Source organism: Pterocles gutturalis, unplaced genomic scaffold (assembly GCF_000699245.1).
Source record: "Pterocles gutturalis isolate BGI_N339 unplaced genomic scaffold, ASM69924v1 scaffold7414, whole genome shotgun sequence".
Lineage (NCBI taxonomy): Eukaryota > Metazoa > Chordata > Aves > Pterocliformes > Pteroclidae > Pterocles > Pterocles gutturalis.
In genome coordinates this window covers 35,819-51,356 of record NW_010130548.1, presented here as the reverse complement: position 1 = coordinate 51,356, position 15,538 = coordinate 35,819, and the positions used below count along the sequence as shown (strand labels likewise).

At 37.5% G+C, this 15,538-nt stretch overlaps 1 protein-coding gene across 1 annotated transcript in view; it reads right to left on the bottom strand.

Annotated features, from left to right (window-relative positions):
* RNGTT (RNA guanylyltransferase and 5'-phosphatase) overlaps window positions 1-15,538 on the bottom strand; it is a gene marked incomplete at its 5' end in the record, with an annotated part of 154,834 nt that overhangs the window by 104,067 nt on the left and 35,229 nt on the right. Inside the window, one exon of the mRNA XM_010080260.1 lies at window positions 1,467-1,631. Within this exon, the coding sequence (XP_010078562.1) occupies window positions 1,467-1,631 (165 nt within the window). The remainder of the gene's footprint in view (window positions 1-1,466; window positions 1,632-15,538) is intronic.

Here is a 15,538-nt window from a genome sequence, read left to right as displayed (position 1 = left end):
ACAAGACAGTCAATGTCTTAAAGAGTTTACACTCTCAGAAAGGTAAAGACCAGTAAGTAGCATCATTTCATTGCTGACTTGAAAAAGCGCCACAGTCAGAACGGTTAAAATCCAACACATTGGAGAGCACACGGACAAGGCAGAAATCTCTAGACGGGAAAAGAAAGCCGTTGAGCATAATATTAATCTCCCAGGTTTTGGGAAGTGGAGGATTATTTCATGTGCTGGCAAGTAGATTTAACTGGCATGTGATTTGTTTACAGATGTGCTTTACCTAGAAATGCTTCTAACCGTGTTCTTCCTGTGTTTTTAAAATGAGGTTAAATAACCTGGAACTTCAGAACACTTCAGGAAACTACAAAGTTATAGAAGAAACCAATATTTAAGATGTGTTCCTTTTGCTCTAGTTTTTTTTTAATTTCAAGCTCAAATTTATGTGTCCTGGACAAACAGCCTTTTCCCCCTCATGAAAAATTTACTTCAGATTTACAATGTTGATCTTAAACTGACAATCCAAAAATGCAACAACAAATACAGAGAAGTGACTGAAACATTTATAGTGCTTTATCCCCACAAACCTCTCACAGAATTGTTTGTGACTTAAACTTTCCAAAGACTGCTATTCTCTGACAGATTTTTTCGAAAGTCCAGTTTATGCCTTCTCTCTTTATTTTTCAGCCACCATTGGTTAGCCAAAATACCACTACTGCTTTTCTTGGGGCAAGATTTATTACCTTCTACAGGCTCAAAGAAATGACAATAGCAAATGGAAGCTGACAATTAGACATTCATTGCTCTGCGTTGATGAGACACAGGACTACTTCTAACAGCAGTGCTGAGAAAAACAGGTTCCTCTAGAAGAAAGTATTATCTGAGAGCCATTCAATTCACAGAAGAGACTAAAAGTGTTTTACAGAATGTTAGGGTATGTCTGTACTGAAGAGGGCACAATGAAAGATAGGAACTCATATATAGATTTGCAAATCACATGCATTACTTCAGAAGACCCAGGGCAATATTTTAATAAGTAAAATGTGGAGACATTGCCTAGAATGGGCTCTTAGTAATCATGGCTGAACATGAAGTGGGAGTTCAAGCACAAGTCATGATTCCTATACTATGGCCAAATGGGGACTGGAAGGAGGATGGTGTAAGCAACATAATTCTCAGACATTCCAGACCTAAAGCTATTAACTTCTATGTCATCATTCAACATTACAAAAGTAAAGAATTGGGTTTTGCTAAAGTACACAATTTAAATATGGGGAAAATAGTAATTCAGAAGGAACAGGTAGCCTAACACCACTTTTCAGAGTATCCCAAACTGCCAATCGCCCCTCAAGCACTACTGAACATTTAGTTGGCAGAGGAACTCGCTGGAAGCTCAAGAAGCGAAGGAAAACCTATATCCAACGCTGCTTTGGTGGCTTCAGCACCACAACATAAACAACCAAAATCAAGTTTACCTTTCTTGAAGCGTAGATGTCAAAAAATGGTTTGTTTCGAACACTGAACGGTTCCTGTGCTTTGTCGATAAGACCATTCTTCATTTTTTCATGTCGTGGAAATATAATCTCTTTCTCTATACATGCAAGTCGAACATTAAAATCACAGTCTCCAACAGGCTGTCCCTGGCAAGTTACAAAAACCAGTATTATAATCGAACAGTTACCAAATTATTTGAACAGTCTAAGTTTTCCTGACACAATATTCAGAATCAGATACATACAAATATTATCAAATCACCACATGTTTTTGCCAAACACTTGGTTTTCAAGCATTTGTCTCAGGCTGTAAGAGCTTTAATCAAACCAAAGTTCACAGAAAGATAAAAACCTATATGTATTCAATCATACGAGTTAAATAGCTAAACACCTTTAAAGTTAAACCAAATAAATTAAACACTCCCTAATTATAGCTTTAGGTATAGCAGCTACATACTTTTCCACACGGTTTTCGTTTGAAGTAATTTAGCTCATTTTGTTCATAATACTTTTAATGACAATGCAACAATGTGATTTAACCAGCTAAGCAAACTCATTGCTTTAAATGCACTATATTGATGCCTTGAAAGAAGCAATTATGTAAATGTTTACTTTTCTGTCACAGAAAATAGAAAAATGTAGCCGCAGTTGGAAAACGTGCCAATAAACAGTGGCTGCAAAAACCTGCAAGATATGAGATGGCTCCATCTCAAAAAGGTAGTAAAAGCCCTTCTCTAGGTCTCAGTAGAGTACTCCAACCTTTCAAGACCTCAAATAAAACAGTAGCTTTACATTGCTCTTTATACATTTGGTGCATTGCACCAGATCAGTATGAGCGTTCAAAATGTGCATCTGTCAGATTAATAACCGCTCATAACGGAGTTTATTATATTTTGAGCATTAGATAGTGAAGAGGACACACTGTGGATATCACTAAGAGAAAATAAGCAGCTGGCAACTTACGATTTCTAAACTTAGTTTCAATCAGACATGCCACTTCCATAGCAATAAGGCACAAAACTCTGAGATTTGCATTGTTACAAGCATGATACAGCACTGGAAGTTCTTTACATGAGATCATCCTTCATTTTGCCACTTCAGTCATGCAAAAAAAGTAATTTTGAAAAACCATCCCTTTCACAGTCCACAGAGAATAAGCTCACAGAGCTTTGGCATCTAAACCAGAATTTTGCAAAAGCTGAAAGCAACAAGCACAGGAAATTCAGAAGACACAGGACTCTAATCATCAGCAGAGGTACAGATGAGCAGAAGAACCAGCAACCAGGTATTTCCTGTACTAAATACAGCTAGAAGAGAAATGGACAGAGAATCTAAAAGGAAAAAAGCCCTGCTCTAACATGCATCAAAGAGAATCAGAACTGGTCAATCTGAAAGAATGCAAAGGAAATAAATGGCAAAATGGCATCCTGATGAGGCATACAAAGGTAAGAGATAGAATGAGTAGCATCTGAACAGATATCTTAATTAGGAGAAAAACGGAATGCCAATTTTAAACCAACATGAGTTTAAGCAAGTTCTTTCCAAACTCATCCCAGCTTTCACCGGAATCTTTTGCATTTCACGCTCCCAAAGGGGCATTAAGTTTCTCTTACACTGCTTTCCTAGCATTAGATCCTTACTAGACCTCCATCAAAAGTCCTCAGTTGTTTATTGTAACAGCTTTAAAACCATGCATTTCTTCTGTGCCACATGTAATTCACAGCTGCTTTCTTACAGGATCCAGCTTCAGTCTATAGGAGGAGAGGCAGCACGTGGTGCCACCACCACCTGCAGGGGAAGGACACTGCACAAAGCCAGTGATGACATGGGTGAAATATCTCCTAATCTCCTAATTCCAGGCTTGGGAAGAAGAAGAAAACCTATTTGGCTGTTAACTTTTGTCTTTGCCTTTGCTTTACCTTCTTATATGGAGATGTTATTACGCTGTTAACTTTTGTCTTTGCCTTTGCTTTCCCTTCTTACATGGAGATGTTATTAGTAAAGAGCCATTCAAACGAATGGAAAATTAGAGCAGGGAAAAATCCAAGGAGCAGGAAGAGTGGCTCACTTTCCTTAATTCATTGTAGAACAGAACACAGCTGCATGACCTACAGATTTTTAAGTGTCATAAAATTCTGCAGAATCATTTGTTCTTTCTTCCCCCATGTACGGCTTACTTGAGAACTCATCTACACAGTGACGGAGCTTGTCCTGGTTTGTATATCTAACTGAAACATAGAAAACATATCTTGAGCTCTGTAACAAATGACTGAAGAACTGACCGAAGAATTTTTTCCTGGGAAATACATATTTTTATTATTTCAAATGACACCATAAACTGTTCCCTAGCTATTATCTAGTACACATGCTCTCTTCCCTTCAGCTGCTTTTCTACTTAGCCACATTTTAAGAGTAGGTCTGAAACAGCAAATGAACTAATGAATGTTTCACATAGTTGAGCTTACAATAAGCACTAAAGTTATTTAGAGAGCTTCTTTACAATGATTCATTCAAAACTGCTTCAGGATAATGAGTTAAATTTATTTCAATCCCTTAATAGTTAAATTAAAAGCTGAGACGACTTCATATGCACCATAAACCAGCTGAATCACTTGCTTTTCCTTTAAATAATCCTTTCACTTCTCCCATCTACTTGGAACTAATTATTTCCTGCAGCTCTGCCAATCATATATTTTTATTTCAAAGCTTGTTAAGCAGAAGGGCATATTACCCCTAGGTTCCATCATATAAAGGTCAGAACTAGGCTGACATAAGGTTATATGAGATGGTAAAACACGGATAATGCTGCAACTTCTTCATCAGCCAAGTAAACAAAGAAGTTAAGGAGTATTTCATTCTCCCAAAAGCCCAGGGCATTAGCAATAAGAAAATTAACATAACATTGAACTTAAACCAAGGTTATACTGAATAAAAGCAATATTGGAGGAGGAGGGCTTTTTCTTTGTTATTAGACACTTGCCACAATTACAAAAAAAATGTTATTAATATACAATGTATTTATCCCAGATAGATCCCAAGCCTCCCAGTGGTAAAATCCTAGCTTTTAGCAAATAAGAGGGTAACATAGGCTGTGCTAAATAAGTTGCAGACCTTGACAAAAACAGGAGGTGATTATTCAGTGTACAAAGCACCAATTTAAAAGTTGTCCAAAACCAAGACATTGATGCACGTATAATCTAAACCTCTGCAACAAATACTAGTATGTTTTTAGGCAATATAGGTGTTTTATTAATTTAAGCATTCAGATGTTTGAGATTTTATTTCAATATGTGAGTTTTTGTCTGAGAAGGACGAGGCTCATCACTGCCTAACAGCATAGTTACTGGAGTGCATTACGTGATAATTCCTGCTCTAGACGTTTTTAACCTAAAATAAGTTTGTTAGCAAAGGATCAAACAAAACTAACAAGAAGCATGTGTTTCCCATCTATGCTAGAAAGTTACACTTCCCCCTCACCGTAATTAAAATGTATGCTGAAGCAAAGTATCCTCTAGACAAGCCTCAAGAGAGGAGTCATCTGTTGAATCAACACCTCTCCCTCGAGCAGCTGAATTCTCTTCACCTGTTGAAACTTTGTGCATTGCACTGAGAGATCACAGCATGAAGTGGGCTTGCGATAGATGTGACGCTTTAAAATATTGGTTTGATTTTAAACGCAATCTTCCACACATCTTCAAAATGTAAAATGGTATTTCTACTGAGCTTTGAAATCCACCCAGGACTGAACATTTCTGAATTGAAACTTAGATTATCTCAAATTAACCTCCCAACACAACCCAGACACAATAAATCAGTGAAGAACCTAGTGTAGCACAGAAAGAAATACATGTTTAAAGAGACTAAAAAAACGGGTTTGCAGCTCATTTAATAACCATTGTCTTGATGGACTGGGGAAAGGCAATTTATTTGCAGAAAGGAGCTAAAAGAAAAAAAAACTAACAATGACAACCAAACTGAGAGTCCCAATAACATTCTTCTAGATGGGTGCTGAGAGACTGAATTTGGCCAAGGAGCAGGTTGTTCTCCTGCCCTCCACCCAGTTCACAGAGACCTCTGGGTTAAAGTCACAACCTCATGCTGATAGGACTACAAGGACTGGTGAGTAACTCAGATCCCATGTCATTAAATACAGGACGATGGCAAGAATCACTGAGACAAGGAGAACAGGATTTCTGCTGCGCACACTTCCTCAGTTCCCTCTCTCTCTGCAAGGAGAAAGGAAACCCCCCGGAGCTACCATCATCCTCCAGGTTTACATCTCCCTTCCCCTGCCTCAGAGGTTGACGTGGTGGCTACAGGTCAGGAAATTCAGTGAGATTTATACAGAAAGTCATTTACCGAGATGGATCCAATACAGGTAACAAAATGGGGTATGTAGGCGCTAAATCCCATTAAACTACTTCCTCTTAGAATGTGATATTCATCTGGCTTTTTCCCCAATGCAGCTACATTAAAAAGAAAAATAATGCCTACGCCTGTGTACCGAGCTGATGAACAACTTGGGCCAGGATAAACTGAGAATATTTATTCCCTTCCTCCGTGAGATATGGTTCGAAGCCTATCTACCAGCAAAGCGCACTCCATTTGCCTCCCCAGAGCAGTAACTTAGATATGAATAATTCAGCACATAGGCGCATATACGTTCCACACACGTCTTCACTTATTGAGCCATGGTGGAACATGTGTCACAACTGTCTTAGCTTTAATGATTTTGAAAGAAGAATAAAGAATAAGCTCAGGCTGATATTCTACCCTGTGTTTAACATTATTATTGACAACTGAAGGCACCCACAGCTAACATCTGCATTCCCAACGAAAGCCCATTATTAGTTTTCCCATCTTCTGAAGACCATGCAGTCTTTTGCTTTTATAGTAATGGTCTGGCACGTATTTCTTGTGATCATGATTTTATAGATGCTGCTCTTTTTTTTGATACACATAGCTTTTACATAAAAATAATCTGAAGGTGCTTTTTCATCCTCCAAATAAGATCACTACTATATTCAATCACCTAAAAGGTTTTTTTCATTTCCAATTAAATTTTCTTTTTAAAATAGGATTAAAAGTAAAGTATTAGAGAAATGAAAAAAATTGTAGAATTACAATTAAGTTTTTCATTTCTAAAAGGCAAAAGGCAAGATAACCATTATAATCTGAAAACACATTTTAATATTTGTTTTTTCTAACTTTTATCGCTCAAATATTCAAAACAGATATCATAATGGCAAGGAACTTAGCAGTTTCAAAATGGTTTTTAAAATTTATCTTGGCATCAATGAGGTACAATATGTGAAATATTGTTTCAATTGTAACAATTCAACCAACATGCTGCAAGAACATAATTACTATTTATAAGTTTTCAGCTGATACAATGGAATATCACTTTGATTTACCACGGAAGGAAAATGGTTTGGGGAATCAGACCTATTAAAAAGATTGCTTAAGACATGTATTAAATTATTTGTACTTCCTTTAAAAAAAAAAAAAAATCACTGAAAATAAATTCAAATATGTATGACTCAACAAAGGGAAGAATTTTGTGGCCCATGCATAAACATCAAGGCCTAACAGAACATATAAATATAGCTCCACAATTTTTTTATCAGCAAACATAACTTCAACGAAACAGCAGAACTTTCAAAACCAAAAGGAATTATGTTCTGTCTACATTTGCCGTCTCCCCTCAGGTAATCGAGGAATAGATGAACTGCACATTTGTAATTAGAGAAGTAAAAGTCATCATTCTAATAACCGATAACTGTAAAATAGATTTGCCATCATCATCATTACACATGTACACACAAAACAACTGCATGTAATTCTCCCAGCAAAATATAAATTTAAATAATTTATTTTGCACTGAATTTAGGCTATCTGCAAAGCAAAATATCCAACACATTTTACTGCTTCTGTTTTTCCAATTATTTTCCCTAGTGCTGCTGTTGCATGTAGTACGGAGGCATCCTCATCTTAATTGCAACAGGTACTAGATGGTCCAGTCAATGTTTCCTCTTTCTTCTTCTACCGTCCTCACACTTTCTTCCTTTCTACCAGCCATTCACAGTGACTCTTCATAAAGAAAAGTCATTGCTGGGTTTTTACAGGGCTGTCTTTATGACAAAGAATTACCACTTCAGTGAATTAAGGAACCATGAGAAATTCCTACATCTTAAAAGATATTTTTCAGGGCATTTCATACTTGAAAAGATTGTGGCACTGATTTTCTTCAAATATAAATCACTTCATAGTATTTAAAATAAGACTGTCTATTACAGTAAGCATAAAGTCTCCTAAAATCTAGAAAAGAGGAAAAAAGGAAAAGGTAGTAACACTCAGCACCGATGCACAAATACCATCTTAGAGAAGGAACCACCTACCTTTCTTAAACCATGATAGAATTAAAAATTGTCTGCTTCTAATAGATTTTATATACCTGAAGATTTGTAGAAGATCCAGAACTTCAGTACACAATCTGTCTTTTAAGATATCTACTTCGTTGTGTGCATGGTTAGCTTACAAGCAAGAAATACTGATCAATTACTATTACACTCAGGTCAAAAGAAAAGTGGTGTTTTTCTTCATATTTCTTTTAAATAAGAGACTTATTCTAAAAAGGGATAAACACATAGCCTTCACATTCTCTCCTAGGGTTATGTTAGATTTAGTGCATCTTCCTGATTAACTTTGATTACTTTTTTTTTTCCTTAGTTCTTTTCCCCTAGAAACAGGAAAAAGATAGGAAAGCAAGAGAGAGAGAAAGCTGAAAATATGAAACATTACAGCTAGATTAATCATAAAAAAGGAGGTATTAAAACTATGTTAGGGAAATAAGACATGACAATATTTGAACACACTCCCACTGTTCCTGTATGATACCCCCCAACCAGCCTCTATTTTGCCTACAGTTCTTCCTGTTTTGAAATATACTGGACGAAAAAAAAAAAAGCCTTGTGTTAGACTTCACTCCCGGTACTTACAAAATTGGACATGATAATGCAACTGGAAAACCTGCCTCACTGTAAAATTTTTCACACTTTCCACTTCAGTTGCAATTACTGCCAGATTCTTGAAAGATCTGAATATTTGCCTGAGACAGAAGTTGGGTTTAAGTCCACTTGGCAGTTCCTAAGGGAATGACTGTTATAATCTGAAAGCCAGTTTTTCTGTGTAATCATATGTTACAGTTCCTAGCACAACAAGAAAATTATTTAAAAAAGCAAATAAAAACTGAACCTTTTTAAGGCTAAAAATGTGAGAGGCAGAAAACTGTTCAGTAAAAACACTGAGAAAAGTTATCTTAAGAATTCTTCTAAGAACAATTTGTTTGTGGACTTTATTCTCTGAATCGTATAAGGTTTAAATATTTCAGAGATTTTAATTTACAATGCAACTTAAACTTTCAGGTCTTGCTTTGGATCTTTTGTAGCAAGTTTCATGGTTTGCTGAAAAAGCGCTACATCAGAGTAAGCAAGTAAGAGCACAACCTATGGAACCTGAACACTTGAAAAATATAAAGGATTTAATACCACGGCAAATTCTAAAGCTGGTCTTGGGAGAACTAGTTACATTCGTGTCCCCAGAAGCAACGCTTTTTGCCTCTTCCCCTAACAATTATACTAGCGATAATTTCAGAAAGGTTCTCATGAGACATGCTTCACATTAAGGTATGGAAACACTTACTTTTGAGCAATGAAACAAGACATGGCAAAATTTAATACACTCTGGTTTTATGTAATATTCCATTAAGCATTCTTTATTTTGGCAAATGTGGAAAACAAACCACCTTCACTGTGATCCATAATGCCCCCTGGGTTGGGAAAAGGAGGCTCTAACTCAGAGATGCAAGGGAAAGGAAGAAATCAGATGTATTTTTCACACAATCTAATCAGCAAGTAAAACAGTCAACCTTCTAACTAATTATAATGCTAAGGAATGCAGCCCAACAAAAAGCAGCTTATTAGATAAAAAATATAAAACGCAGAACACAAAAAGTCTGGAGATACCCTTGTCAGCATGTACTAGTTATCACTCTTCAGCACTAATTTACTTTTTGTAGGCATCAGAGCAACAGAGAGTTTTAAAAAGAGAGATGCAAAAATGCATAAAAATGCTCCTTTTCGGTTGCATATGCACTTAGTCAAACACAAGGAGCAACAAGGAGGAAAACACAAATTATCCACTTGGAAGTTTACAAAATAGGTAAGGAGATCTGCAAATTTTGCTGTTCAGACATACAAGTCAGGTTGTCAATGATGAATAACAGATGATCAACAATGAAGGGGAATAAGTCAGGAAATACTTTGAAAAAGCCAAGTTAGCCAAGATGCATTTCTGTCCAACCATCTCCACAGACCAAAACGCTTCTGTCACATCACTCCTTTACTATGCCAGTTCTCTGTCTTCCAGGCTCTCCTAGCCCACCATTTGTCACCATCCCTATTCTGCAATGCTACTCTCTTCAGATAGCCTAAAGAGTACCAAAACATACCACCTGGACAAGCTGGCCCTGCTCTCAGTAAACTACTTTATAAAAATGGGAGCGGGAGGAGAAAGCAGTGGTGGCAGGAGCTGTGTAACCTCACAAACTCAAGCAAAGGATTTGGAGAGAGTGGAGAGGCTCTGGAATTAAGGTGTCAGAGCAGCGCAGCTACAAGCAATCTTAATGCACCTCTCCCAGTGTGACATCAGAAAGCAAAGCGAGACACAATTGAGTAGATGCTCTGTGTTTCATTTAGCAGACACCTCTGAGCCATGCCAGAATGCAGTGCTATACACAGACTTTGTGAACAAAACACACAGCACATAACACATCTGGGCGCTTATTAGATATGTTTCAACAAGAGGTAACAGAAAGGGTGTAAGAGTAGACAAGTGCACGGCATCCTCATCAGTAACCAAAGCATTTCAAATCTGTATTTTGAGGTGGAACCATTTGAGAAATAACCTCAGAATTAAAAGTAAGAGCAGAAGGGTCACTGGCAGCCAGGTGCATTTGTAAACAGAAAAAAAATGCAATTAATCACCTGCATCTCTGAATTGTGCCCTCAACATTTTGACAGTACATTTTTAGGATAAGGTTAACAGGCTAATAAATGAGAGACAGCATGTACCGTGAGCTTTACATCACTTTAAAATGAGATTTGTAACTGGAAAGTCAGACATGGTAATATTTTAAAGGGATTTTAACCAAAAATTTTTCATGCATGAATTCAATGAGCACACTGGCTGTGGGCAGGATTTATGATCAGCATATCTGTTTACCATGACAAATTTTATCTAATAGCTACAGTATTGTTATGCATAATGACAACCAAAGAAATCTTGATCTTTACTTAATTTAATGCACAGAGTATTAGGAAATTTAATCAAAATTCTATCTCCTTTCTAAACATTAAAATAATTATTCTTGTTCAAGCATTCAGTCTATTCTTACCATTGCAATCTGGTCTCATGAAAACTTGTCTAGAGTTTAAAAATTTAAAGGCCAGGGTTAGAAAGGAAAAGGAAAGTACTATTCATTTTTAGCATCTTTACTAAGAATGCATTAATTAGATCCTACTCTATGCCACTGTTACTTTTTATTACTTAACTAAGGAAAAAAAATAGTTGCTTAAGTTTAGTGTCTATACAACTATATGCAGCTATTGAGTATGATCTAAGAAACAGCCCCTCAAAAAGACGTTTCTCAGGAAGAGCTGTCTCAAAGATGACTGGAGAACGAAAACATGCTCGCTTGCCGATTGTTTCTGATGAATAGGAATTTGGATTTACTTCTATTTGCTTCTGGGACTTTTAATTAAGGACAAAAAAACCCCCTCAATTAAAACTTTTAAAGACAACTATTACAGGAGCTTGACCCCTACAAATCAATGGGCCCTGACAATACCCACACAAGAGTGTTAAGACAGCTGGCTGACGTTGTTGCAAGGCGTCTCTCCATAATCTTTGAGAAGCCGTGGAGATCAGAAGACTGGAAGAAGTCTATTGTCACTCCCATCTACAAGAAGGGCTTAAAGGAGGATCCAGAAAATTATAGGCCCAGTCTTACTTCAATCCCTATAAAAGGTAAAGCTATAGAATGAATCCTCCTGCAAGTTATCACAAGTCCAATGAAGCCCGTGATACTTCTAGAAATATTTCACATGCCAAACAAGACAGGATATGCCATCGTTACCATACTGATGCCATCTTGTCCATAGACAAGCAGAAGTGGCATATACTAGTTTTGATGCTTCTTGGATCTTCCTTTACTCTCCATAACAGAATTCTTCTGTATGTCACGATATACTACTTATTTTTTATTCCACCTTATTTCCTCTCTTGTTTTCAATGTCAGGAGCCACCTTGTCCTCTGCCGTGAGCCCCTAAAGGCATATTAATGGCACAATACCTGACATTGCACTAAACAGCACTTGCTGAACTTCAGAGAGGTGAGCCCCAACTCTGTGAACTAGACGACACTCTGGGCACATCTACACTGGTGAACCAACACAGCAAAGACCTCATCTCTACCCTTGAAGCCACCGGCTGTCTGACCATGTTCAAGAGGATGACAAAAGCTCAGAATGCCTGTTAAGAATGGTCCCTAAGCAACACTAAATTTTAAACTGTTCCTGAGAATTGCTCAAGAGCACCAGAGCCAGTCAGGGCTAAAACTGTGCCAGGGACCATTCTAACTCCTTAATAAGAGGATAAAGTTTCAGCAGCTGGGCCCCACCCTTGCACAGTTTTATTTCGTAGAATAGGTGTATGCAGCCTCTCCGGATGGGCTTTGAGAGATGATTTTATGTATTCTGAGTTGCTCTTTATAGAAAGAATGAACCGAAGCAGAAAAGAAAAAGCATGGATTGCTCTGGGTTTCCTCAAAGCTTTGAGGTCAAAAAGCAGTCTTATTTCACTAGCATATAGATTCCCTTCTATGAATTCTATTTTAGCACGCGAGATGAAAACAGTGACACAGCAATGTCATATTTTGAGTTGCTATTCGCAACGATGAGCATCATGATTTAGAATGAAGATGACAATAGAAAATATCTTTTTTTAATCTCCCAAAGAATCATTTGCTTTTCCTGACACAGGCATCTTTTGTAACACAATGGGATGTGTTACCACAAGCTAGAAACTAGATGTCACAAGAAACAGCAATTAAAAAGAAATGAAGTCGGAGGGTTCTGTCAGCATCCCTGCAGACTGACTTTTCCAGCAGCTATAGGTGATAAGCATCAGAATTTAATACAAAATTTATCACGGAAAGAGACACCCAAGATAGATTCTTTCCATGCTTTCCCTAAGAACTCTAGTGTAAGTCTCTCCCAATCACTGAAACTCAATTTTTATTTCTCCTTCTTCCTAAGACTTTTCCTGTGTAGACACCTAGAGCCAAATACACACTATTTCAAGGATAAGCATTTTGGGCTTCGTATAGGTATCAGTCTCCAGTCCTACATGTCCCCTGGTTAAAAGCCAGAAAAGCACGGCACAGAACAGAGATAAGGTTGCCCTGTCTCAACTGCTACACTTCCAAACACAAATTTTAACACTATTTAGCCCCCTAAAACCAAGATAATGAAGAACTAAAATGGATCACATTTTAATGAAGAACAAGAATGGATCACATGTAGTTCTGAAGCATGAAAATAATCCTTGGCGGCAAATATACCGAGAATAGTTCAAAGTGATATTACAGTAAATGACATTTGGAAATTTTTAATTATATGAAATTACTTTGCTGTGATCTAAAATTTAATTCCATTATTTTTCTGTACATATGTTAACAGCTTTCGCTGTACTATTTACAGTCATCCTGAGAGGCGCAATTTGACATATATCCTACTATAAATACATGGTGCATTCTGAAAAACTGTTACCTTAATTTAGTGCTAACTTCTGTATTTTTGTGTTAGCACTGGTCACCCTAATACACAAATTCCCAGCAGTATTAATAGCACACGTAAGTCTTTGGGACTTAGCGTGGAGTTTGTGAATGCAGTATTTCAGAAGGAATATTTTGGCAAAGCCAGAAAACTTTGTAGCGCTTAGCTAATACGGGACAGTGTGCAAGCACAATAGGTTGAGCATTTGAGAATAAAGTCAGCTGAATATATCTCTAGTTCACTAGACCTGAGTTAAACATGAGGTTTGCCTGAGCAAAGGTGTTTATCAGTTTTATGAGTATTATTCCTCTCTCTCATCCTCAGTGCATTTTAAAAAAAAAAAACAAACAAACAAAAAAACCCCACACAAGCTTTAAAGCATTTATAGCCCTGCTCAACAGCAGATTTTCCCCAAACCTTAACAATGCTCTGGAAAACCTCTGATCATTTTTCCTGTTTGCAAAGTGGGATTCTTCATGTTAAGTCTGGACACTTCACCACAAATAAGGGTTTCCCTCCCCTTCCACCCCAAAAATGTTTCATCAAAATAATTATGACTTTCAAAAAGTGTTACCTTGCTAGGACAGTTTACGCATATCCCAAACTGAGGGAAGAAGGAGACTGTACACTTCTTACATTTATACATTTACACTTCTCCCTTTACATAAAGGAGAGCAACAGCAGTAAATGGCAGGTTAGACAAAGTGAGAGCAGAGACAAGGAAAGACAAGAAGGTAAAGAAACATGGAATCACAGGCAGAGGAACAAGTAAGAAAATGTAAAGGAAATATGATAAACCAGGAGAGGCTATAGAAGACCGTATTTTTCAAAAGTCTACAAGGAATTTTTTTCTTACTGAAAAGTCCCAATCATAGAAGGGCTCCAGGAAATTAACACTTTATTTTCAGAAAAGGTTAAAGAAAAGCTCATCAATATGCAGAACTAAAATGAGTTAATAAAAAGCTTCTATTCCTCATCTAACATGTATACCTCACAAACTATTACTTTTAAAAGCAGTTTTCCTAAGTCACAGTATGACTACACCTCCAGGAATACCAAAGTCACTTTTGGTGACTAGTACCATACCTACATTTGCACTTCCCACTTACGCTGAGTGGCCTACTTCAAGGCTGGAAGAGTCAACAGTAGTTCAGGAAGCCTGAAGTGCCCTGTAGTTTAGCTTCCCACTTACGCTGAGTGGCCTACTTCAAAGGCTGGAAGAGTCAACAGTAGTTTAGGAAGCCTGAAGTGCCCTGTGGTTTAGTAATACTGTTTGTCCTACTAGGAGCACTGAAAAAATAATTTTGTTTTTCCAGAAGCATGTTCTCCATGAGCTGTTTAGTCACAAGTCTCATGACTAAATTTAACCCATTGTTGTGGTGTAACTATACTAGGTAGCTAAGCCTCACACAGCTGGTCACTCACTCCCCTAGAATGGGATGGGGGAGAGAACTGAAAGGGTAAAAGCGTGAAAAACCATGGGCTGAGATAAAGACAGTTTAATAGGTAATGCAAAAGCTGCACATGCAGCAAAGCAGAGTAACAACTTCACTCGCTCCTTCCCATCGGCAGGCAGGTGTTCAGCCATTTCCAGGAAAGCAGGGCTCCATCACGCCTAACGGTGACTTGGGAAGGCAAATGCCATAACTCCAAACATTCCCCCTTCCTCCTTCTTCCCTTAGATTTTACTGCTGAGCACGATGTTATATGGTATGGAATACCCCTTGGGTCAGCCGGGGTTGGCTGCCCCAGCTGTGTTCCAGCCCAACTTCTCGTGCACCTCCAGCCTGCTCACTGGTGGGGCGGTGTGAGACACGGAAAAGGGCTTGACACTGTGCAAGCACTGCTCAGCAACAGCTAAAACATCCCTGTGTTATCAGCACTGTTTCAGTCACAAATCCAAAAAGCAGCACCATATGAGCTACTATGAAGAAAATTAACTCTATCCCAACCAAAACCAGTATATACTTTGTTTTCACAAAATTATTTTAAATATTGTTTTAAAAAGAGATATATATATATAGTTAAATTGATCCTTCCTGAAGGACATTTTCTCTTTCTTAGACATAACAGAGAAATCACTAGAAAAACTTATTTCATAGTAAGGGGTAACAAGTGGAACACGTTGTCGAGGTTAGTTCTTCACATAAGCTTCAGCAG